The sequence below is a fragment of the Apium graveolens genome, chromosome 3 (assembly GCF_009905375.1).
Source record: "Apium graveolens cultivar Ventura chromosome 3, ASM990537v1, whole genome shotgun sequence".
NCBI classification, from domain to species: domain Eukaryota; kingdom Viridiplantae; phylum Streptophyta; class Magnoliopsida; order Apiales; family Apiaceae; genus Apium; species Apium graveolens.
In genome coordinates, this window is record NC_133649.1 from 154688100 (window position 1) to 154713771 (window position 25672).

The 25672-nt window shown below is 37.4% G+C and overlaps 1 protein-coding gene across 2 annotated transcripts; it reads right to left on the reverse strand.

The window, feature by feature from the left end:
- Positions 1-451: 451 nt before the first annotated feature.
- Positions 452-3239, reverse strand: LOC141712868 (large ribosomal RNA subunit accumulation protein YCED homolog 1, chloroplastic-like). Of its 2 annotated transcripts, XM_074515972.1 has the most exons (4): positions 3098-3151; positions 2167-2245; positions 1286-2032; positions 452-1082 (listed from the first exon to the last, which is right to left on the reverse strand). In XM_074515972.1, exons 3-4 carry the CDS (start codon positions 1873-1875, stop codon positions 686-688), a joined length of 987 nt encoding a protein of 328 aa, XP_074372073.1. In that variant the 5' UTR covers positions 1876-2032; positions 2167-2245; positions 3098-3151; the 3' UTR covers positions 452-685. The 2 variants fall into 2 exon arrangements, with proteins under 2 accessions (XP_074372073.1, XP_074372072.1); XM_074515971.1 differs by lacking the exon at positions 2167-2245 and having other exon boundaries at positions 3098-3239.
- Between the last annotated feature and the right edge of the window lie 22433 nt (positions 3240-25672).

Below are 25672 nucleotides of genomic sequence, written 5' to 3' on the forward strand. Positions count from 1 at the left end.
GAACCAGAGTTTATGGGCAACCTCTCTTGGAGTGTTAATTATGTACGAACTTGATCAGTTGATATCTCTTTTTCAGGATTAGCATTTACATCCTCAAGAAGATCATGTTAGGCATCTTTATCTTCAATAGATTGGTCTAATACAGCATTAGCCTCTCTAGACAATGAATCTGTTTGGTAATCCTGAATATAGAAGAATGAACAGATGAAATTTTGGAAAACCATGCCACAAAAGCATAATCTGCCTGATCAAAGCAGGCAGCACACAACTATGAAAGAATAAGAAAAACCCAAACTCAATGACTCTGAGAGCGAGAAGTAGCACCACTCCCCCCCCCCCCTTATTCTAGAACACAGTTAAAGAAACAAAATGTCAGATCAGCATGTGCTACTGCCATGGCAGTTAACACGTGCTGACGAAATCATTTAACATCCCTCTGGCGAATTCTAGACGCTCTTAAAAGAAGTCCATGCATTACGTGAAGAAATGTAATAGGTAAACTAAAAATAACATATTTATTACACTTCATGGACCTCAAAAGTCCAATTGTTTTTTTTAGATTTCTGCACTTACACAGCTCCTCATGGATCCTACAGGTTAAAATTGAAAGTTTAGTATTTTAATCAAATAAGATGACAAAAATTTTGGGATGATCTTCACTAATAATTCTATTCATGAACCGGCATCAACTTTGCTGCATTCTCTCTTTCAGATCTCCAAGAGGCCCATAAGCTGTCTCTTTCGCCTTCTTTTTGCCACAACTGCAGCTACTATGGTTGAGGTTTGTACCGCAATCCAGACACAATCCTTTACACGTAGGATCACATACTGAATTAATTGTAATTTCAAGGTGCACCATATCTCTTATATGCTTTGAAATGTCGATGGTCTTTTCTTCACGAGGGAAATAGAGCCGGTCTTCCCAATCAATTGAATCATCGTCTAGTTCCTCTCCTACTCCCTTGTTAGTCGAATCTCCGAATAGAACACCCATATCTAGAATATCGGGCTCCTCAACAGGTTCTTCAGTTAGCAGAAGTGAAAAGTTGGAGAACACACACTTTGCTGCAGGTTGGCCACATCTTCATAAAATGTAGAAACAAATTTCAGCTAAATTTCAACACCAGAAAATAGAATGAAGTAAAGTGAGTTTATGCATAGTTCACTGTTTCGTGAAATTGGCAAAACACCTAACATGCCGTATTCACATTTAGTTTTGCTTTCAGTAAATATGATTGACATAAATGTAACTACTTAGCCATGCAATATATAGGTAATAATTTACCTGTTGCAGCCAAGAGTGAGAACTGCACGTATGATCCCATCAAGCCTCAGCTTCTGCTTTTTTCTTGTTATATCAATTGATACCATTACAGGTGTTCCTAAAGGATAGTCCTTCACAGCCTTTGTGACACGTATCCCCATCAGAGAAGCTCTAGACTTTGAGACCTTAGTTGAATATTCTCCTAAACCCAGCCTTTCTAAGGTTGTGCAGTATTCTACATGTGACATTGATGCATTTCTCTGATATACAACAGCTCCTTCCCATGGTGAATCTATGTCATCATTGCCTTCATCTTCTGGGTAACTCCACTCTTTAGTAACCCCGCTATTGCTATCAAAAAACTCCAAATTGGAGTTCATACATTCTACAAATATAGACCTGAATTTTTTAAGTGGTTTGTTTTTGGGATTTACAATTATGCTTTTGCCAGTCCGAAATAGGTTTTGAGTAATTATGCAGTGTGTAGAAGTACATTTCAGGGTGGAGTAAGAATTTCTGTGATATCCCCTGAGATATCCTGAATCAAGAGAATTAATCTGGTTATTTTGCGAAAAGGGAAGAATCGATGATGAAGATAATAGAAGAGGCATTTGTCCCCCTTAACTTTTAAGGCGTTTAAGGTGAATGCCTAAATAACACAATACGGAAGGGTTCAGATGATAATGCAAAATATGGGCTAGCAACCATGTGCAAACTGCATTACTGGAACTCCTCGGAGATATCCAAAAGTTACAATCTAAAACCAACCTGCAAAAAACCGAATAGACTGTTGAAGGAAAAAAACTGATAAAATAACAGAAATAACAACATGAAGCACTATAATAGATTAATAGCATAAACATCAAATGTTTTTAGATGTCAAATAAAATTAAATTACATACCGAACACAATCATCCTTCTGTGACAACAGATTGTCTACCACTACCCCGACCCTGTGTATACTTAAGTACACTGCAGGACCTATTTATGCAAGTAAAAGCATATATGGGTTTAAAAGTTATGGGAAAGGCAATGGAAAACAGGAAAATGACTAGCGCATAACGAGGGGTAAGAGCCCAAAATGTCAGATCCCAGAGTGTAGACTCAATTTAGCACTTGTAACTCCGTATGGAAAATAAAACACGGCTTAAGATATACTAGTATTTTTTGGCTGAAACACAAGTAGAACTTGCTTTAAAGTGAAAACACAAAAATACATTCTAGGTTGGTAAATTTTTTAAAAAATATACTTTTTACATGAGTGGTGAATGGACCAATTTTAAACGTGCATTTGAGGCCTACTTATCTTCAAATTGCACTAAAAAAGGCTGACACCTAAGACTAAAGAAGTGTGGTACCAATTCTAAACCACATATAAGCAGAGTACACCTAAAGGGAGCTGAAACACAGTTTTGTTCGCACATAATCTACACACTAAAAGCAATTAAACCATCAGATGATACAAATTTTACAAAACTTAAGCCCCCATATAAGCAAGCCATCCACACGAATTCCCTTATATAACCACCTAAACTCGCAACATTAATAAAGAAAAACAACCCAACAGACTAAACCTTTAATCAAACACACACAACATATCCTACTATTAACCGGGTCTCGGAGCGTGAAATGTATGCAGACCTTAAAATTCCACCAAGATTCTGTAAAGATGCTAACTTTTTACAAAAATAAAAGCACCCAGATGAATTTTGCAGCATAAAAACAAGAAACTAAACACTAAAAAGCTTAATTACACAAATTAACACAAGAATGAGCTCATTACACAAATGAAAAATAAATATAAACTGTTCAGTAATATATGAGAGTGAGTACCTTAACTGAAGCCAAGAATGTTGATTCAATAAGAGCGGTGAGTGTGTGTGAATTTGGTAGAGTAGAGAGGCAAAATGAGAAGGAAACGGGATCGTGGTGTGGTCGGATTGAGCTTGAATTTTGGGTCCAATTGTTTGCTGTGTTATCGGGTCGAGGCCCAATTCTTAGAGATTTTTTTGACAAAAAATAGCATTTTTTAATGAATTGTATTCAAAATACAGTGTTCTCAAAAATTGCCGATAAATGCCCGATTCAACCGATTAATTCCCGATTAATCCCCTGCAAAGTATTTGACAAATTTGAATTTTGAAATCTGATTAATTCTTACGAATTTTTCTTTATTGACGTATATATAATTATTTATTAAAATTAAAATACTATATATTTTAAATATGAATAAGTATAGAAATTGTGATATAATAAATATATATTTTTAATAAATAACTAATATAATAATAATAATAAAATATTAAATATAATTTAATATTATAATACATCCGATTTTTATCTGATTAATCATTCCTATTAATCCCCGGTTTTCAATTAATCCTAAATCAGTAGCTCTACCGATCTTCCCTAATTCCCCATTTTTACAACCCTGCCAAAATACAATTATCATTGTAAGAGAATATCTTTTATTCACAAAATTTATCTAACTGCAGGTCATACAGAGATGACCCCGAAAACTTAAATAATAAAATTTTATTGTCCGAAAACTATAGAAAAAAACGCAGGAAGGAAAAAGAGTGCTCTACAAAATTATATTATATATAAAACTAATAAAATCAAGTATCTTCCGATACTTGTAAAACGGCCATCATGTCATCACAATTTGTAGGAGAGATTGCTCAGAATGTTATCACTTAGAAAAAAATATATCCAAAATGTCACTTTGGGGAGATAAGACCCAAAACGTCACTTCACCGCGCTGGATAGTATAGTATTTTTCGAAAACGCTAGATCGTTCAGCGTTTTTCTCTTTTTAGCGTTTTTCTAAAAAAATCATCTCACATGTTCTACATATGTACATACGCACCCCCAAATATATGAAACTAATGTTGAGGAGAGAGCTACAATCACAGCTGGGCTACAATTCTTGCTCTTTGACAATTGGGGATACCAGAGCCTAAACGATTGTGAGATTCTGATAAAATACAACTTCATGTGTTAGGTCTTTGAATTGAAACAAGAACTTCAATCTCATATTACTGTTGATTGTCGGATATCATGAATTTAGAGGTATATTTCTTTAAATTTTATTTTAATTTCCTTATTTAATTAGTGTTTATGTTCTTCCAATTATTGTCTATGTGTTAATAATTAGTGTTTATGTGTTTTTATTTTATATATTGTTTAATTATTTAGTGATGTAGAATTACGTAACAATTGTTGATGGTAAGCAAGATGTTATAGTTCATGAGGCTATATAAATACATTGTGTAGTTAGTGTTTTTCTGTAAGGGAAGGTAAAATATACATAAATTGGGCAGACCTTACCCTATTGAAGCTTGTTAAGGAAAACACTAACTCCTTGCGAAAATATTTCTAGTACAAAGAATATTTTGAAGAAACAGGTTGGGACACAGTAAAGAATTGTAGCTACCCAGCTACGAAATTCAAAGTAGATAATAAATTGATACTAAGAATTTAAGTGAGGGAGAACACATGACATTATGGTGCTCCTCTATAATTATAATAGGTCTGCTAGGAAATGAATAACACACAGAGGGGGGGATGAATGTGTTTTACTGTTTTTAAGCTTTTCTTGAATCTTTTATGGTTGAACAAAGTAAATTAAATCTTGTAGTAAAAGTGTGTTCATGCAGAAATTAAACTTGTAAGAATAAAGAACACAGATTTTCAAAACTCACTTAATTTTTATGTTAAAATTAAGAATGTATTGCTATAAAATTTCTAGGCTCTTTGTTGATAAAGAGCTTAACTTCTTCTTGAGAGTGTTACAAGATTTTCTATCTAAATTGTTACTTCTGACAAAAAACCAGTGTTAACTTTATAACTCAGATAATTACTAGTTTACACATTGTACAATAAGACATGCTATTAACCTTTACTAAACTGTCACTTGTCATTTCCATTTTAGAAAAATTGAATCTTTAATTTCTGGCTTAACATATCTTAAGCATCCTGTGATTATCTTGATCTTCCTTTGTCAGTTAATCTTCACCATTGATCTTGCACATCCTTCAAACTGCTTTTTGTAGACTTGTAAATCCAGCTGGTTAGATTGTTTGTTGATTGTATATCTTGGATATTGAACTGGTCTGCATTTTGTACTTTGAGAATTTACCTCGAGATCTCCAGTTAGGCATATAGAGATCTTGACATCTCAATAAGTATATTGACTTATCGAGATCTCTAATACTCTATAATGAATTTAACTTATAGAGGTCTCTGAGTTCTCGAATGAGACTTTGGCTTGTCAAGATCTCTCAGCTTCATGTATTCACTTTGACTTGTCGACAACTTAGAGTTCTCTAGTGAATTTTGACTTATCGATATCTCTGAGTTCTCTTAGTGGACTTTGACTTATCGATAACTCAGATTTCTCTAATGAATGTAGACTTATCGATAACTATGAGTTCTCTAGTAAATTTTGACTTATCGATATCTCTGAGTTCTCAAGTGGGCTTTGACTTATCGATAACTCAAAGTTCTCTAATGAATGTAGACTTGTCGAAAACTCTGAGTGTTCTAGTGAAGAAATGACTTGTCGATATCTCTCTGAGTTCTCTAGTAGTTTTCCTGACTTCTCGATAAGTCATTTGGAGTTCTCGAATGACTTCTCTATAACACTAAATCTGTGACTTGTAGAGATATTGACTTAGAGTATTTTTATCCAAACATATTTATTCAACTCCAAGCTTCTTCAAAATTCTTCTGAGGCATGATCATGTTGATCTTCTTCCAGATAGAATCCTTAGGCTTGATACTGTTAAGGAAAAAGACTCCAGTCTGCTCCTTTGCATTTTTATAGACTTTAAAATGTTACAAGTAAAAAATACAAATTAAGATAACAATACAACTTACTTAGGGTTGATAAATTGTCTTAGTCTTGTTAAGGTACAGGCATGTCTTGAAAGGAATATGTCCTAAGTCCAATCATGTATTAGGATTTAGGAATAACTTTTATGTAATCTGTTTTGATTTCATTGATATTAATAAAGACTTGTTTTGTTACGGGCTCTATCTATTTAAGTGTTTAAATAAGATATACCATAGTTTAGAGTAAAACTTTTTATGGATTATGATGAGATCATAATAGTGAGACCTAAAAAAATGATAACTCTAAACTTAAATAGTTCTTGATCATAGGATTACTAACTGGTAATTAATAATCCGCAAAGATCGGTACATACTATGCTTACTTCATTATGAAGGATGTCTGTTCTCATAGACATTTGTGTGGTGACACTATAGCTAGTATGTATGTGCTTATTATGGAATAAGTTCACTGAACATGACTCGCACAGCTGAACAACTGATGGAGTTCACTCACGTGTCAGCAGTTGTTCACATAGTGATAGTTGTACAAGTATCCTTAGACTTGAGGTCATCATAGTCATCTTGTGTACACTGAACTATGCTTTGGTTTAGTTCTTAGTCTCCAGGGACAATTATTAGGGCTCTTCTGGGTATAGGAATTTGTACACGAAGATAGTGTATGATCAATAAAGGATCTACCCCTTCCAGTGAAGGAAGCGAATGTTCAAGGCTGATCCACTTATGCTAGTTCAGGAATCTCTGGCCAGAGTAAATGAAATTAGAAAGGATTATCTAATTTGCATAGAACTACGCATAGTAAATGGTAAGCAAAGTGATTGAATTAGATAGGCTTGACACTAGATCCATGCCTTATATTTAATCGGGACATTGTAGGGTAGAAGGAGTTTATTGTATGGTAACTATTCACTGACAGGTTCTTGGTATTCTAAGCAGTGAATTCATATTATCCGGATAGTCGCGTTATGTTGAAAAGCATCACTCACGATGTAGAATAAATGTGATTAATTAATTAATCATATTTAATAAATTAGAGAATTTATATAAATAATGATAAAATAGTTTTATTATTATTTATTTCTACTACCGGCTTAATATTGAACCTACAGGGTCACACCATAAAAGAAAATGATTTTTTGGTGGAGGAATTAATTAATAATGGCTAATAATTATTTATTTGTGAAATAAATAATTAATTGGAAAATTTAATAATTGATTAAATGAGATTTAATTGATTATAAATTAATTAAGAAAAGTTCTTAATATTATTAATTAAGGATTTAATTTTTGAAAATTAAATCAAGAGAGAGAATTATTTCTAAAGTGTTTAGAAAAAGGATTAATAATTAAAAGGTGTTTTAATTATTAATGAGAATAATAAATGGGATAATAATAATAATATTTATGGGAAAATTTCAGCTGAAAATTTTGCCTATAAATACACTATTATAGACCCTATTTTATTCTAACCCCATCGAAACCCCAGAAACCCAAAAGTTTCAGAAAACCAAATTCTCTCCACCTCCTCCTCCTCCTCCTCCTCCTAAAAATCATTTTCTTGGTGGATACCGGTGGAGTACTTCACACTTGAGGAGCAACTGCTAAGGATCTCTGATCGTTGTCTCCGAATTATTTTAAAAGGTTAGATTCAATCCCTCGAATTTTTATTCACGATTTATATGCTTTTATTTGGATTTTATGTGTGTAAAAGTGTTTTTCCACGCCCCGCTGCGTTTAAAAATCCAACAATGGTATCAGAGCATAGGTTGTATGCATATAGATCTATGGTAAAAATTTCAGAATTTTATGTGCATGTATGAATTAATTATGATTTTTACAAGTTATATCATAGATTAATTTTGTCTGATGAGAAATCGTTTCTCAGAATAATTTTGAATGTTGATCTGGGTTCTACAAGTGTTGTAGATCGTCTGGGTATTTTTTTTCATAATTTTATGATGTATAGATTTTTTATTATGAATTTTTAAAGTTCTAACAATTAAATTCATATTAAATAATCATATATATATAATTGTTAGTAAGTATATATATATATTGCATCTGCATATGTGCTGTTGTCTGTGTTGTTTTTTGCAACCGTGAAAGAAAAGCAGACAGAGAAACAGTGGTGTCAGAAGACAGGTACGGCGGCACGGAAATCCGTGCGAGGAAAACGGCGACTGCTGATAACAGGACGAAGGACCGCGCGTCGACCACGCGCGCGTGGGGCTCACGGGCTGGCGTGCCACGCGCGGCGCGTGAAAGACACGCGCTGGTGACGTCATGCTGACGTCATGCTGACGTGATCAGATGACGTCATGCTGACGTCAGCATATGGGTTAGGGGCGCGTGAGGCGCGTGGGCGCGTGGGCGCGCGTGGGGGGGAGGTCTGACACGCGCCTGACAGCGCGTGTGCGCGTGGCGGCGCGTGGGATACCTTCTCGGGGCGCGTGAGAGCGCGTGGAAGCTCAGAATTGGGTGATTTTGGTGCCGTTGGATTCGTCTTTTCGAGACGCTTCTAATGGTATATTATATGATATTTTATGAAATTGTTTCGAACTGTTTATAGCTAACAGAAGTGTTTTTAAGATGTTTTTGACTGTTTAAATTGCTTTTAAATGCTTCATATGATACATAGAGATGTATAATGCTTAGACGAATGTGCTAGATGATGTAACATGCCTACCTTGATGTTTATTCATGTTTATATATGTGATATATGCTTAGTTTATCATGCGATGATAGATTTAGGTGAACTTGAATGAACATAAGGCGTTTGTTAGACAACCTAGTATAGTGAAATTGTTTCATAACCTTAAGAATAATATTATGAATATAATCATGAGATTCTTGTGTTTGTGAAACACATAATTGAATATGAATTTTCGATATGAGAGAAAGGATGATTCTGTCAACAACATATTTCTATCTATAAGAAAGGGTTATTAAGTGACGCCTCTTGACAATGCTCCACCCGATCTGGGAATCATCTGATTATTGATTATTGATTTGAAATATTTAATTTAAAAGGAAGAATCTCTTTATAATATGATTATGATTGTAACGTAATATAATCCCTCTAAAATTAAATAATATCAAGTAGTAATTGGCCAATGATACAACGGGCTTGTGTCAGTCATAGCCTTCCAACATGGTAGAAAGTAGTTCTTATTTTTGAATCATTGTCGTTTCGTGCCACAGCCGAGGGCTTTGATTTCGAAATAAGAAATACTTGTCTATTACATAGAGATGTGTACATTGAATAAGAATCTAAAGGTCGTTACGTGCCACAGCCGTGGGCCTTTGGGGACTGATTCAATTGTACGGAATGTTGGGTTAGACTTGACTTAGAATATTGAGTTTGTCGTGCCACAGCCGTGACTCAATTATTCAAGAGGCTAAAGTTTGATTAGGGAATAACATTAGATGTAATTGACAAGAGTTGTCTGCCTATTGAACATTACATGGCGTTTCGTGCCACAGCCGGGGTTGTGTAATGGAATGTAGGATCCCTATTCCCACTAGCATTATGAATGCTTAATTTTTCATGTAGGGGGTTGAATAAATTAGGAAAACTAGTGGGAGCCACTTATGAATAAATACCCGATTCATATAGTGTTTTGAAATGAAATCGAATATTTGCTAAGTGTTGTTATGTGTTTATCATTTTCAGATTTACTTTGTACGTTATGTCTTTTGCACTATCACTCAGGAGCATACTAGATGCTCACAAATTGACTGGTCCTAATTATGCTGACTGGCTTCGAAACTTGAGAATTGTTCTCAGGATTGAAAAGCTGGAATACGTGATTGACTCACCTAAGCCTACTGAACCTGCTAGTGATGCACATAATGATGAATATGTTGTGTATCGTAAGTGGATAGTTGATGCAAATGTTGCTCAATGCATCATGCTAGCTTCCATGAACATTGAGCTACAGAAGCAACATGAGCATATGAATGCTCACACTATCCTCATGCATCTACAAGAGTTGTATGATGTGGCGGGGATGACAGATCTATATGAGATATCGAAGGAGCTGTTCGGTTGTAGGATGTCTGAGGGATCATCTGTGAATGACCATGTACTTAAGATGATCAATTTGATTGAATGTCTTGGACAACTTGGTTTTGCCATGGATGGGGAGCTGAGCCAAGACTTGGTCTTGCAATCGCTTCAGAGTTCGTTCTCGTAGTTTGTTGTGAACTTTCACATGAATAAGTTGGATGTCAGCCTGCCTGAACTCCACAACATGTTGAAGACTGCGGAATCGAATTTCCCCCCAAGAAGAGTTCTGTTCTTCTAATTGGTGAAGGTTCCAATCCTAAGAAAAGGAAGAGGAACTCTTCCAAGAAGAAGAAAGTAGGTGAGAAAACGCCGGTTCCACCAAAAGCTGAAGACCCCAAGAGCAAAGTTGTTTGCTTTCACTGTAATAAGGTGGGGCACTGGAAGAGGAACTGCAAGGTTTACCTTGCAGAATTGAAGAAGAAGGGTAGTGAGACTACCGCTTCTGATTCAGGTATGTTCATGATAGAAGTGAATATGTCATTTCTACTTGGGTATTAGATACCGCCTGTGGTTCTCATATCTGCAATTTGTTGCAGGGACCAAGGAGAAGTAGGACTCTTGAGGAAGAGGAGGTGATTCTACTGATGGAAATGGAGCAAGAGTTGCTGCTGAAGATGTAGAATCATTTCATTTACATATGCCTACGTGCAAGACCATTGTTTGAAATAATTGTTATTTTGTTCCCTCGATTGTGAGGAATATTATTCCCATGTTAGACTTGGCTGGATTTTCATTTATTATTGAGAATAATGAATGTTCTATTCTTAGAGATAATATTCTTTATGGACGTGGTACTTTAAATAATGGTCTGTATATATGTGACATAATTTACTTCAGATTGAACAAACTAATAAAAGAAAAGGGATGATGAAAATCTCACTTTATAGTGGCACTGCAGTCTCCATTTAGTGGACATGGAGAGAGGGCTGCAGATTTGCTAGGAATGGTACACACAGATGTATGTGGACCAATGTCTACGCAAGCCATGGGTGGATTTTCATACTTCATTACTTTCATAGATGATAGATCTGGATTCGGATATGTGTTTAATGAAACACAAGTTTGAGGCCTTTGAAAAGTTCAAAGAATATAAGTATGAAGTGGAGAAACAACCAAACATAGTATTATAACTCTTCGATCAGATCGAGGTGGTGAATACTTTAATGGAGTGTTTCTAGATTATCTCAAAGTAAATGGTATAGTCTCCTAGTGGACTCCTCCAGATTAGTATCTGAAAGGAGAAATCGAACTTTGTTAGACATAGTTCGGTCCATGATGAGCTATGCAAATCTTCCAGTATTCCTATGGGGTTATGCATTGGAAACCTCAGCATATTTGCTGAACAAGGTGCTTTCCAAATCTGTTCCTCAAACTCCGTATGAGATATGGAAAGAAAGGAAACCGAGTCTTAAACACGTTAAGATTTGGGGATGTCCAGCTTATGTCAAGTAAGTTGACCCAGATAAGCTGGAATATCGATCCGAAAATGTAATATTGTGGGATATCCTAAAGAGACTTTAGGGTATTACTTTTGCACCGATCATCGGGTGTTTGTCTCCAGACATGCTACCTTCTTGAAAAAGGAGTTTATCCTTGAAGGAAACAGTGGGAGCAAAATTGAACTTGATGAAGTTCAAGAAGCACAAACTACTACGGATCAAGTGTGTAATAACCCCAAAATTTTCAACTTTTTTGTAACCCTTGTGAATAGTGTTTTAGCTGAATGAAGAAACTTTTCATGCCACACTATGTAGGGGTTCTGTTATGGATATTCTGGGATATTATTAGTACTCTATGAAGTATATAAGTGTATGTAAAGATCGTCAGAATCCAATTCCGAACACTTTGGTTTTTCCCGGAAATCCACAAGATACGGAGAGAATTGAGTATAAGGTAACAGGATAAAAAGGATTTAAATTAAAGGATTATAATAGAGGATCATAAAAAGGAATATAATGTATTGAGAAAGGTTAAGGGAACCTAAGTAATAAGATCCCGGGTATGATCCTTCAAACGATAAACGAGAACGAAAGTTAAGCGAACCGTATAACAGATCAGCGGTCATTAGGCAAACGATTAGGAAGTTAATCAAAGGGATTAGTGGGAATGATGTCATCCAACCAATAGAAAGAGGACAAGGAAGGGAGGATGACATCATGAGGATGACATAAGCATGACATGGGAAGGAAGGAGGTGTGGTAGCTTTGTAACCACACAATTTCAAGGGCAAGAAGGTAATTGACTAAATCAAATACAAAACAAGTCAACCAAGCCAAGTAAAAAATCATTTCCATCAAAAATCAAAAGCAACCAAGGCATGAGTTCTTCATTTGCTCTCGGCTTTTAGCATTTTTAAAGGCATAGAATTTCAAAACTCAAGATCCAAGCCTCCTAAATTGGTAAGATAATTCCCTAATCATCTTCATGCTTAGTTAGAACTATATCATGAGTTTAAGCCATTAATTCTTTCTCAATCTTTTTCATTTAATCAAAGAAGAAGACAATGAATAGTGTTTTCAAGTTTTTAACTTGAAATTTTTCTTGTTTTTCTTGAAGATCCAAGCATTCTTAAGACTTCTCAAAGCTTCTTAAGGCTTCCTAGCTCCACCCACCACTTCAAGGAAGGTATACCATCTCCAAACCCTAGATTCCTATATATTATAAGATGATTTTGATTAGTGGGTTGATATTGTAGCTTGTTGTTATGATTTAGAGTTTGGGATTTGGAATGGTAGTGAAATGGAATGATAATTGTTGTGGTTTTGATTTAAAGGAACTTAAGTATGATTAAAGTTAAGTTTAGGCATAAGTATGAATGATTGAATTGAATTGGTTGGGGTTGTTATGATGTGATAAGGATGGATGTTTGTTGTGTGTTGGATTTGAGGTGGGTTTGTGGTTGGTTTTGTATGGTTTAAAATTTGGAAATCGCGTAAACATAGCCGTCGTAACGTCCGATTTTCTTTGGACTGTTTTTGTGCATAGCATTAGGACCCGAGAACCCCCTGCTAGATTATGACCACTGCCATGATTAGATAGCTCATGTTACGAGCTTCGTTTTGATATGTAGTTCGTTCGATTCCGATGCACGGTTTAGGAGAAACGACCGTTTCAAGTAACGGCGTTTCGCGAACGAAACTTTTTCCCTCGCCTTACTTTGAAATGTAGGTTAAAGACCAAAAAGGGTTAATTAATGTATGAAACATTTATGGTAAGTGTGTTAGGCAGTTGGTAAGACATTCGCGAAGGAATCGCTTTAAAACTCGTAAAGGTTAAATTATTAAAAATGGTGGAGCCGAGGGTACCCGAGTGACTTAAGCGAATCGGTGAGCGCAAAACAAGTGTTAGAATCTAAGTTAGTTAAAGTATAGATTTACAAGTGACTTTGGTTTAATTCCAACTTACTTGTTGTTTATAGGTTATCAGACTCGTCCCGAGCCTTTCTCACCCCCAAGTCGCTCAGGCAAGTATTCTATCCGTTATACTGTTGTTGTGATGAATATATGTATTTCCATTATCTTGCGATAGATGCATGTTGGATAATTAGCAAATGATGCGATATATGGTAGCATGTGATATGATATATATGCATGCCTGTTTCATATTCTTGAAATATATATCTGTTGGTTCAGTTGATAATACCTATGCTAGAGGATAACGGTATCTTGCATATACCCTTAGTATAGGGACTCAAAGGTGAAAATATTTTCTAAAACCGGGAGTCGAGGATCCCGAGTAGATTTTGTATATATGGATATGGATATATATATATATATTTATATATATATATGGTTATAGTTTTCCAAACTATTAATCGAATAAGGTTTATTCGATAACTTTAAACTTTATTTTATTATTGAATATTATTTCGAATATTATTCGAGGGCTTATGACTCTTTTATTTATTTATCTGAATATTATTTGAATATTCATCCGAGGGCTTATGACTCCTTTATTTTATTATTGAATATTATCTTGAATATTCATCAGAGGGCTTATGACTCTTTTATATTATTTATTGAATATTATTTGAATATTCATTCGAAGGCTTATGACTCAATTTATATTATTTACTGAATATTATTTGAATATTCATTTGAGGATCTATGACTCCGATTATGTGCTGAGGTATATTCTTTAGTTTATTAAAGAATAAGGTGTCAATAATCAAACTTATTTTCGATTATTCAAATAAAGATAATACTTTCATATAAGTATATCTTGGGTTATTTAATACTCGTTTCAAGTATAAGTTTTAATACTTCTACTTCAATTATTTTTTTATAAAGATTATTCTTTATGGGAATATTATTTAAATAATAATATTCAGTCATTTTCTAAATATTCCGGGGACTGATTTACTTCATTAAATCAGCTTTAATCCAAACACTCTTTAAAGTGTTTTCGAGTCTTCAAAATGATTTTTAAAGTCAGAGCGGATCCCAAAACTCATTTTTATATTTAAGATCTTCCTTTTTTTTAAGGGGATTTAAATACTCGCTCAAAACCTGGGGAATCCGGCTCTGTGGTGTATTTTATATTCGCAACGAGGTTGCAGTTTTGGTAAATGAATTGATTACTTGCCCAATGTTCGGGAAGTAAGCCCATCTAATTGAGTCGGCATAAGCGACAGGCCGGGGTACGGTCTATTATTGTGTAAGTGGCTGGGTGGCAGTCCATCAACGCGTAAGAGGCCGGGTGGCGGTCCAGCACAAGGTCCTTATGTGGCCAGGGTGATGACCGGTGGGGGATTCATCCATCTACTAGTAGAAAAGGTTACTTATTGGTATCTTTGCCTGATCAGCAAGATATCTGGTTTATGCCAAAATTCTTTTCCTTTCCAAAATTCATTGGATGTTTCAAACTCTGTTCATACTTTACATAACAGAGGTTCCAGGAAATGTTTTAGAGATATATATATGTGGATATATATATCGGGACTAAATAAAGTATCTCGTAACTTTTTCATTCAATAATATTTCAAAGATTGAATCTATTCAAGTCTTAACTTGTGGTCTCATCTATGGGATGTTTTTCTTAAAACTTATAATACTTTGAACGGTGGTAGTTCAAGTAGCTTTATAAATGATATAAGTGTGGTGAAGTATTGGTAACTTCATTCCTTGTTTTTACTTATATCTAGTAAGTAATTATCTTGCATATGATAGAGATTCTATTAAGTATCCATTTAGATACTTATATTATTGTTATCACTATATATATTATCTTGCGAGCTGTAAGGCTCACTCTTGCTTTATTTCTTCATCACACAACAACAGTTAGGAGAGATGGCCAGACTCCAGCAGACCCAGCGCAAGCGCGTGGGAAGCGTCCCGCGTCTTCCCGATGATGTTGTAGCTGCTATAGCTGCAGAGGTAGATCCATTGTAGTTCAGACCATCTACTTTTGAGAATCAAATTATGTATAATTATAACTTGTGGCAGATAATGGCAATTAACTGTAAATTATCAAGTAATCATTTTGGGTTGTAATAACTTTTAAATGGTGGATTCAAAGACTTGTACTTATTTCAATTTCATCTCTGAGACTATAACAGGTTGTGGTGTGTGTTAGTGTGGGGTCACAGCATGAGGTTATTTATTATTAATTAAGTGAAGTGATATTATGGAAAGAAAGACCGTGACAACCCGGATCCCCGACCCCGGATCTGAGGGTGTTACAGAAATGGTATCAGAGCTAAGCGTTATAAACCTCAGAGATGATGCGTCGATATAATAACAAACTCACAAACATAATAAGAACTCTTGCCAAGTTCATGGTCGGACTACTTAAAGTAGTGCTGATAGTTAAAACCCTTATGGGAACCCTTATAAGTATCATGATAGTAACTTAGCTCGTTTAATGTGTAGGCGCCTGAGATAGAGGACCCCGAGATGTTCGAGCGTGAGCATGATGAGGCATTGTTAGATGTTGAGGATCAGGAGGAGCCTGAGATGGAGGAGGATGAGGAGGACCCCTCAGAGGAGCCTGAGATGGAGGTCATTGCTGTTTCAGATGAGGAGGACCCCTCAGAGGAGTCAGAGACATAGGTTATTGCTATTCCAGATGAGGAGGACCCGGATGAGGTCCCAGTAGCTGAGGAGCGTGTTGGATCTGTTGTAGTGTATGCTGGTATCCCTTTACCCACACTTCCGGTGGTCAGAGCCCCTACCCCTCCACCACTATCTTGGATTCCTGATGATGACAGCTCAGAGACCCATACTTCCGAGCCTAGGCAGACCGAGGAGGCACCCTCAGCGGCTCCGGATTCACCACCTCTTGACCCTGCCCACAGGCAGTCTTCGTTAGCTCATGGATATGTTCAGGATGTATTGAGGACCCGAGTGGCTGTTGCCGAAGGCCGACTAGATGAGGCCAGGAGGGAGTTGGATGCAGAGAGGGCGGGTAGGCGTACCCGAGCTTATGAGACTAGGGCTTCTATACCCCGATCCTTGAGGAGGGAGCTTACGGGGATAGAGCTCACATCCCGAGCGAGGCTCAGATCGCTCCAGGGGGACAGGCATGGTAGGATCTCCAGGCGGCAGGCCGACTATATCTTCCGTCGTGCGATGGAAAGGGTTTGGGAGCTGACCCGCTCCGGTGTGTGATTCAGGATTGATGATGGAATAGTCTAGTTGTCTAGTTAGCCGAGGACTTAGTAAGAGCCAATTTTCCGGGATAGTTGACTTGTATATAGCATCCCTTTTTCTGACTAGACAAGTAGACTCTTGTGTATCACTTTTGGGACAGATGACTGTAGCACTGTTGTACTTTTGACCAGATCAAACTATGTATTTCTCGCATTATGTATATATTTGTTTCCTTTCGGTTCAGTTCCATAGTGACGGGATCACTGTTTTTATCATTATTATTACTGCACTTCGTACTAGAACTTTCTTAAAATAATAAAATTGTGATATACGTTCTCCCCATTATAAGAGCTGTGCAAGGCACAATGTTGTATATGATTGTGACCTAACGTTGAATTTTCCCAATAATTGTTTTTATTACTATCAGAATCATGCCGCCAAGAAAGATTGGAACTAGGGCGAACCCTGGATCTGAGGACCAGGGAAGCCATAACCAGGATGATAGGAACCAGGAGCACAGTGAAGAGGAAGATGAGGATTATGTGGAACAGGATGACTCCCTGTATGAAGAGGAAGAGGAAACATATGATGTTGAGGGATTTGAGATAGAGGCTGAAGAAGGAGAAACCGAGGTTGAGCAACCAGTACCAAACCCAGACATGGATCCCATGGGCCAGTTCATGCAACTCCTAAGGCAGAATTTGGAACGTCAACCCAACCCACCCCCTCAAGGAAGTAACAATGCTGTGGCAAACTCTTTCAGGGCTTTTAAGTCCCTTAAGCCCCCTGAGTTCCACGGATCAGCCGACCCAGTTGAGGCAAGGGCATGGTTAAAGGAAATGGAGAAATCTTTTGAGATTTTGAGTACCGATGAGGCACAGAAGACTGTATTTGCTACCTACCTTCTGAAAGGAGAAGCTAACTACTGGTGGGAGGCCAAGAAAAATATGGAGACAGACGCTATTATAACCTGGGAGAGATTTAGTCAGTTGTTTCTGGGGAAGTATTTCCCGAGGTTTATGGAAAACCAGATGGAGCTCAAGTTCTTGGAGCTAAAGCAGAATAACTTGTCTGTAGCAGAGTACGAAGCGAAATTTACTGAGTTATCAAGGTTTGTGCCGGAGTTTGTGAGCACCGAGGAAAAGAAAGCTAGGAGGTTTCAGCAGGGACTGAAACCGTGGATTCAGAATAGGGTGGCAATCCTTGAGCTTACGGACTATGCCACTCTGGTGCAAAAGGCAACGATTGTAGAAGTTGGAAGTGAACAGATGCAGAAGGAAAGAGAGAAGAAAGGAATAAAGAGGAAAAGTATGAGCATGGGTGGAGGTTCCGCAGGAAGGAGCTTCCCAACTAGATTTAATCGAGGAGCAGTGTCCCTACCAGGAAGGAACACTGGGTTTAAGCGTCCAATGAGTGTGAGTGTGAGCCAGGGCGGCCAGAAGTCAAGAATGTCCTATTCCAACCAGTCTCGACCCCCATTGCCAGCCTGTAACATATGTGGAAGGAATCACACTGGTGAGTGTAAAGGAAAGCCTGTAACCTGTTTTAAGTGCGGTCGGGAAGGCCACTACTCAAATAAGTGCCCATCATCAACCCCTGCCGTCATTCCAACCGCCACTTGTCATCAGTGCGGACGCCCAGATCATTGGAAGAGGGAATGCCCAATGAACAAACCAGCAGCTTCGGGAGCAAGCAGGGCTGCTTCCAATAAGCCACCTACTGCGAGGACTTTTAACATGACAGTCCAGGATGCTATGAAAGATTTAGATGTGATAGCAGGTATCCTTTCTCTAAATTCAGTCAGTGCAAATGTTTTATTTGATTCGGGAGCAACTAAATCTTTTATATCAAAGGACCTTGCGCGTAAGTTAAAACTTAAGGCTGAACCCTTGATAGAACCCTTACAAGTAGAAATAGCCAATCATGAAATTATTCCTGTTAACCAGATTCACCCCGCCTGTGAGATAGGCATAGGGGAGCAATCTTTCAGTGTTGATCTGATTCCTTTTAAATTAGGGGAGTTTGATGTGATTTTGGGAATGGACTGGCTATCTAGCAACGATGCTCAGATAGACTGTAAAGGGAAGAAAGTTAAGTTAAATATCCCCGGGAAGAAAGAAGTTATATTTAGAGGAAAGAGGCAGACGCAGAAATTTTTGACTATGGCCCAGGCCAAAAGGATGCTACGAAAAGGAAGTGAGGCTTACCTAGCCTATGTGGTGGACACGCAGAAGGAGGTGCCCAACTTACAAGATATTCCAGTAGTCAACGAATTTGAAGATGTATTCCCCCAAGACCTTCCGGGATTACCACCCGATAGAGTGATTGAATTTGCTATTGAGTTGGCCCCAGGGACGACGCTAGTTTCAAAAGCACCTTACCGGTTAGCCCCATTAGAAATGAAGGAATTAGCTATCCAATTGCAGGAACTCTTGGATAAGGGTATGATAAGACCCAGTGTGTCTCCGTGGGGAGCACCAGTTTTATTTGTTAAGAAGAAAGATGGGAGCATGAGGTTGTGCATCGACTATCGAGAGTTGAACAAGCTAACCATAAAGAACAGGTACCCATTACCTAGAATAGACGATCTGTTCGACCAGCTAAAGGATGCTGTTTATTTTTCCAAGATCGACCTGAGAACTGGATATCACCAACTAAAGATTAAACCCGAAGATATTTCCAAGACAGCGTTCCGTACCAGGTATGGGCATTATGAGTTCTTGGTAATGTCCTTTGGATTAACCAACGCCCCAGCGGCTTTCATGGATTTAATGAATAGAGTATTTAAGAAGTACTTGGACAAGTGTGTGATAGTTTTTATCGATGATATTTTGATCTACTCAAGGACTGAGGCAGAACATGCAGAGCATTTGAGGATAGCTCTAGGAATACTCAGAGAGGAGCAGTTATATGCCAAATTCTCGAAGTGTGAATTCTGGCAGAATGAAGTACAGTTTTTAGGACATGTGATCAATAAAGAAGGAGTATTGGTCGACCCCTCCAAGATAGAGGCGGTCTCAAATTGGGAAAGGCCAACCACACCCACAGAGGTAAGGAGTTTCATAGGATTGGCCGGCTACTATCGAAGATTTGTACAGGATTTTGCGAAGATCGCAGCCCCTTTGACACGACTTACTCGTAAGACAGAGAAGTTTGAATGGACGGAGAAATGCGAGAGCAGTTTTCAGGAATTAAAGAAAAGGTTGATAACGGCTCCGGTATTGGCATTGCCGGACGGAAAAGGAGATTTTGTGATATATAGTGACGCATCGCACAAAGGATTAGGATGTGTGCTTATGCAGCACGGTAAAGTTATTGCGTATGCGTCGAGACAACTGAAGGAATACGAGGTTAGATATCCTACTCATGACCTTGAGCTCGCGGCAATAGTATTTGCTTTAAAAATTTGGAGGCACTACTTGTATGGAGAGAAGTGCGAGATTTTCACAGACCATAAGAGCCTCAAGTACATATTTACGCAGAAAGAGCTCAACATGCGCCAGAGGAGATGGTTAGAACTAATCAAGGACTATGATTGTGAGATTCTCTATCATCCAGGGAAAGCCAATGTGGTGGCTGATGCCCTTAGTAGAAAGGAAAGACTCAGAATGATAACGACTTCAGAAGAGTTGATAAGGGATTTTGAGAAAATGGAAATAGAAGTAAAGGTAACCGGAACCGGAACAGAAAAGCTTTTTGAGATCTCAATGCAGCCAGAGTTATTGGAAAAGATTAGATTGTGCCAGGAGAAAATAATGAATAAAGGCAGAGAGTCAATGACGGGAGAGGAGATCCATACCGAGAAAGATGATAAAGGGATAATGAGGTACTCCTACCGAATTTGGGTTCCGAATGTTCAAGAACTTACAGATGAGATTTTGGATGAAAGCCATAGTTCAAGGTATTCCATTCACCCGGGAAGTACCAAGATGTATAGGGATTTGAAGGAATATTACTGGTGGCCCAACATGAAGAGGGACGTAGCAGAATGGGTAAACAAGTGTTTGACTTGCCAAAGAGTAAAGGCAGAGCACCAGAGACCCAGTGGACTTTTGCGACCCCTGGAGATTCCCGAATGGAAATGGGAACAGATAGCGATGGATTTTGTTGTAGGCTTGCCAAGGACGAAAGCCAATCACGACGCCATTTGGGTAATTATAGACCGACTAACAAAGTCAGCTCATTTCATTCCTATCAATGAGAGATACACAGTCGATAGACTGGTGGACATTTACCTTAAGGAAATAGTGACGCGACATGGAGTCCCAGCGTCCATTGTCTCAGACCGAGACCCCAGGTTCAACTCCAGATTTTGGAGGAGCTTTCAGGAATGTGCGGGGACCAAGTTAAATATGAGTACCGCGTACCATCCCCAGACGGATAGACAGAGTGAAAGGACCATCCAGACACTAGAGGATATGTTGAGAGTCTGTGCAATAGACCTTAAAGGAAGTTGGGATGATCACTTGCCATTGATCGAGTTTTCTTATAACAATAGCTTTCATGCTAGCATCGGAATGCCGCCTTATGAGGCCCTGTACGGAAGAAGGTGTCGATCTCCCTTATACTGGGATGAAGTAGGAGAGCGGAAGATGCTCGGACCCGAAGTGGTCCAAAGGACCAAAGATATAGTGGATCTTATCAGAGGGCGACTTGTAGCAGCCCAAGACAGACAAAAGAAATATGCAGACCTAGCCCGAAAGGACAAGGAATATGAAGTAGGGGACTTAGTACTGTTGAAAGTATCCCCTTGGAAGGGATTAATGAGGTTCGGAAAGAAAGGAAAACTAAGCCCAAGATACATTGGACCTTTTGAGATATTAAGACGGATTGGAAAGTTAGCTTACGAGCTAGCCCTACCCCCTAATTTGCAACAAGTTCATAATGTGTTCCATGTGTCAATGCTAAGGAGGTATCATCGGGATGCCAGGCACATAGTGGAGTACGAGCAGGTGGATATGCAGCCAGATCTAACTTACGTGGAGAAGCCAGTAAGGATTATGGATAAGAAGGAGCAGGTGCTTCGGAACAAAGTGATCAAGCTAGTCAGAGTACTATGGCAGAATCATAATGTGGAAGAGTCACTTGGGAACTAGAGAGCACAATGCTAGAAAAGTACCCCCATTTGTTTTCTGTTTGATTCCGGGACGGAATCCTTTTAAGGAGGGGAGACTGTAATAACCCCAAAATTTTCAACTTTTTGTAACCCTTGTGAATAGTGTTTTAGCTGAATGAAGAAACTTTTCATGCCACACTATGTAGGGGTTCTGTTATGGATATTCTGGGATATTATTAGTACTCTATGAAGTATATAAGTGTATGTAAAGATCGTCAGAATCCAATTCCGAACACTTTGGTTTTTCCCGGAAATCACAAGATACGGAGAGAATTGAGTATAAGGTAACAGGATAAAAAAGGATTTAAATTAAAGGATTATAATAGAGGATCATAAAAAGGAATATAATGTATTGAGAAAGGTTAAGGGAACCTAAGTAATAAGATCCCGGGTATGATCCTTCAAACGATAAACGAGAACGAAAGTTAAGCGAACCGTATAACAGATCAGCGGTCATTAGGCAAACGATTAGGAAGTTAATCAAAGGAATTAGTGGGAATGATGTCATCCAACCAATAGAAAGAGGACAAGGAAGGGAGGATGACATCATGAGGATGACATAAGCATGACATGGGAAGGAAGGAGGTGTGGTAGCTTTGTAACCACACAATTTCAAGGGCAAGAAGGTAATTGACTAAATCAAATACAAAACAAGTCAACCAAGCCAAGTAAAAAATCATTTCCATCAAAAATCAAAAGCAACCAAGGCATGAGTTCTTCATTTGCTCTCGGCTTTTAGCATTTTTAAAGGCATAGAATTTCAAAACTCAAGATCCAAGCCTCCTAAATTGGTAAGATAATTCCCTAATCATCTTCATGCTTAGTTAGGACTATATCATGAGTTTAAGCCATTAATTCTTTCTCAATCTTCTTCATTTAATCAAAGAAGAAGACAATGAATAGTGTTTTCAAGTTTTTAACTTGAAATTTTTCTTGTTTTTTCTTGAAGATCCAAGCATTCTTAAGACTTCTCAAAGCTTCTTAAGGCTTCCTAGCTCCACCCACCACTTCAAGGAAGGTATACCATCTCCAAACCCTAGATTCCTATATATTATAAGATGATTTTGATTAGTGGGTTGATATTGTAGCTTGTTGTTATGATTTAGAGTTTGGGATTTGGAATGGTAGTGAAATGGAATGATAATTGTTGTGGTTTTGATTTAAAGGAACTTAAGTATGATTAAAGTTAAGTTTAGGCATAAGTATGAATGATTGAATTGAATTGGTTGGGGTTGTTATGATGTGATAAGGATGGATGTTGTTGTGTGTTGGATTTGAGGTGGGTTTGTGGTTGGTTTTGTATGGTTTAAAATTTGGAAATCGCGTAAACATAGCCGTCGTAACGTCCGATTTTCTTTGGACTGTTTTTGTGCATAGCATTAGGACCCGAGAACCCCCTGCTAGATTATGACCACTGCCATGATTAGATAGCTCATGTTACGAGCTTCGTTTTGATATGTAGTTCGTTCGATTCCGATGCACGGTTTAGGAGAAACGACCGTTTCAAGTAACGGCATTTCGCGAACGAAACTTTTTCCCTCGCCTTACTTTGAAATGTAGGTTAAAGACCAAAAAGGGTTAATTAATGTATGAAACATTTATGGTAAGTGTGTTAGGCAGTTGGTAAGACATTCGCGAAGGAATCGCTTTAAAACTCGTAAAGGTTAAATTATTAAAAATGGTGGAGCCGAGGGTACCCGAGTGACTTAAGCGAATCGGTGAGCGCAAAACAAGTGTTAGAATCTAAGTTAGTTAAAGTATAGATTTACAAGTGACTTTGGTTTAATTCCAACTTACTTGTTGTTTATAGGTTATCAGACTCGTCCCGAGCCTTCTCACCCCCAAGTCGCTCAGGCAAGTATTCTATCCGTTATACTGTTGTTGTGATGAATATATGTATTGCATTATCTTGCGATAGATGCATGTTGGATAATTAGCAAATGATGCGATATATGGTAGCATGTGATATGATTATATATGCATGCCTGTTTCATATTCTTGAAATATATATCTGTTGGTTCAGTTGATAATACCTATGCTAGAGGATAGCGGTATCTTGCAGATACCCTTAGTATAGGGACTCAAAGGTGAAAATATTTTTCTAAAACCGGGAGTCGAGAATCCAGAGTAGATTTTGTATATATGGATATGGATATATATATAATATATTATATATATATATGGTTTATAGTTTTCCAAACTATTAATCGAATAAGGTTTATTCGATAACTTTAAAACTTTATTTTATTATTGAATATTATTTCGAATATTATTCGAGGGCTTTAGACTCTTTTATTTATTTTATCTGAATATGATTTGAATATTCATCCGAGGGCTTATGACTCCTTTATTTATTATTGAATATTATCTTGAATATTCATCGGAGGGCTTATGACTCTTTTATATTATTTATGAATATTATTTGAATATTCATTCGAGGCTTATGACTCAATTTATATTATTTACTGAATATTATTTGAATATTCATTTGAGGATCTATGACTCCGATTATGTGCTGAGGTATATTCTTTAGTTTATTAAAGAATAAGGGTGTCAATAATCAAACTTATTTTCGATTATTCAAATAAAGATAATAATTTCATATAAGTATATCTTGGGTTATTAATACTCGTTTTCAAGTATAAGTTTTAATACTTCTACTTCAATTATTTTTTTATAAAGATTATTCTTTATGAGAATATTATTTAAATAATAATATTCAGTCATTTTCTAAATATTCTGGGGACTGATTTACTTCATTAAATCAGCTTTAATCCAAACACTCTTTAAAGTGTTTTCGAGTCTTCAAAATGATTTTTAAAGTCAGAGCGGATCCCAAAACTCATTTTTATATTTAAGATCTTCCTTTTTTTTAAGGGGATTTAAATACTCGCTCAAAACCTGGGGAATCCGGCTCTGTGGTGTATTTTATATTCGCAACGAGGTTGCAGTTTTGGTAAATGAATTGATTACTTGCCCAATGTTCGGGAAGTAAGCCCATCTAATTGAGTCGGCATAAGCGACAGGCCGGGGTACGGTCTATTATTGTGTAAGTGGCTGGGTGGCAGTCCATCAACGCGTAAGAGGCCGGGTGGCGGTCCCAGCACAAGGTCCTTATGAGGCCAGGGTGATGACCGGTTGGGGGATTCATCCATCTACTAGTAGAAAAGGTTACTTATTGGTATCTTTGCCTGATCAGCAAGATATCTGGTTTATGCCAAAATTCTTTTCCTTTCCAAAATTCATTGGATGTTTCAAACTCTGTTCATACTTTACATAACAGAGGTTCCAGGAAATGTTTTAGAGATATATATATGTGGATATATATATATCGGGACTAAATAAAGTATCTCGTAACTTTTTCATTCAATAATATTTCAAAGATTGAATCTATTCAAGTCTTAACTTGTGGTCTCATCTATGGGATGTTTTTCTTAAAACTTATAATACTTTGAACGGGGGTAGTTCAAGTAGCTTTATAAATGATATAAGTGTGGTGAAGTATTGGTAACTTCATTCCTTGTTTTTACTTATATCTAGTAAGTAATTATCTTGCATATGATAGAGATTCTATTAAGTATCCATTTAGATACTTATATTATTGTTATCACTATATATATTATCTTGCGAGCTGTAAGGCTCACTCTTGCTTTATTTCTCATCACACAACAACAGTTAGGAGAGATGGCCAGACTCCAGCAGACCCAGCGCAAGCGCGTGGGAAGCGTCCCGCGTCTTCCCGATGATGTTGTAGCTGCTATAGCTGCAGAGGTAGATCC

Bases quoted from the DNA above. Each gene is read 5' to 3' on its own strand.
- LOC141712868 (XM_074515971.1), bottom strand. From the start codon at position 1,875: ATGCCTCTTCTATTATCTTCATCATCGATTCTTCCCTTTTCGCAAAAT. The intron at 1,083-1,285 runs GTAAATTATTAC...CATTTTATGAAG, and splicing joins CTCACTCTTGGCTGCAACAG to ATGTGGCCAACCTGCAGCAA.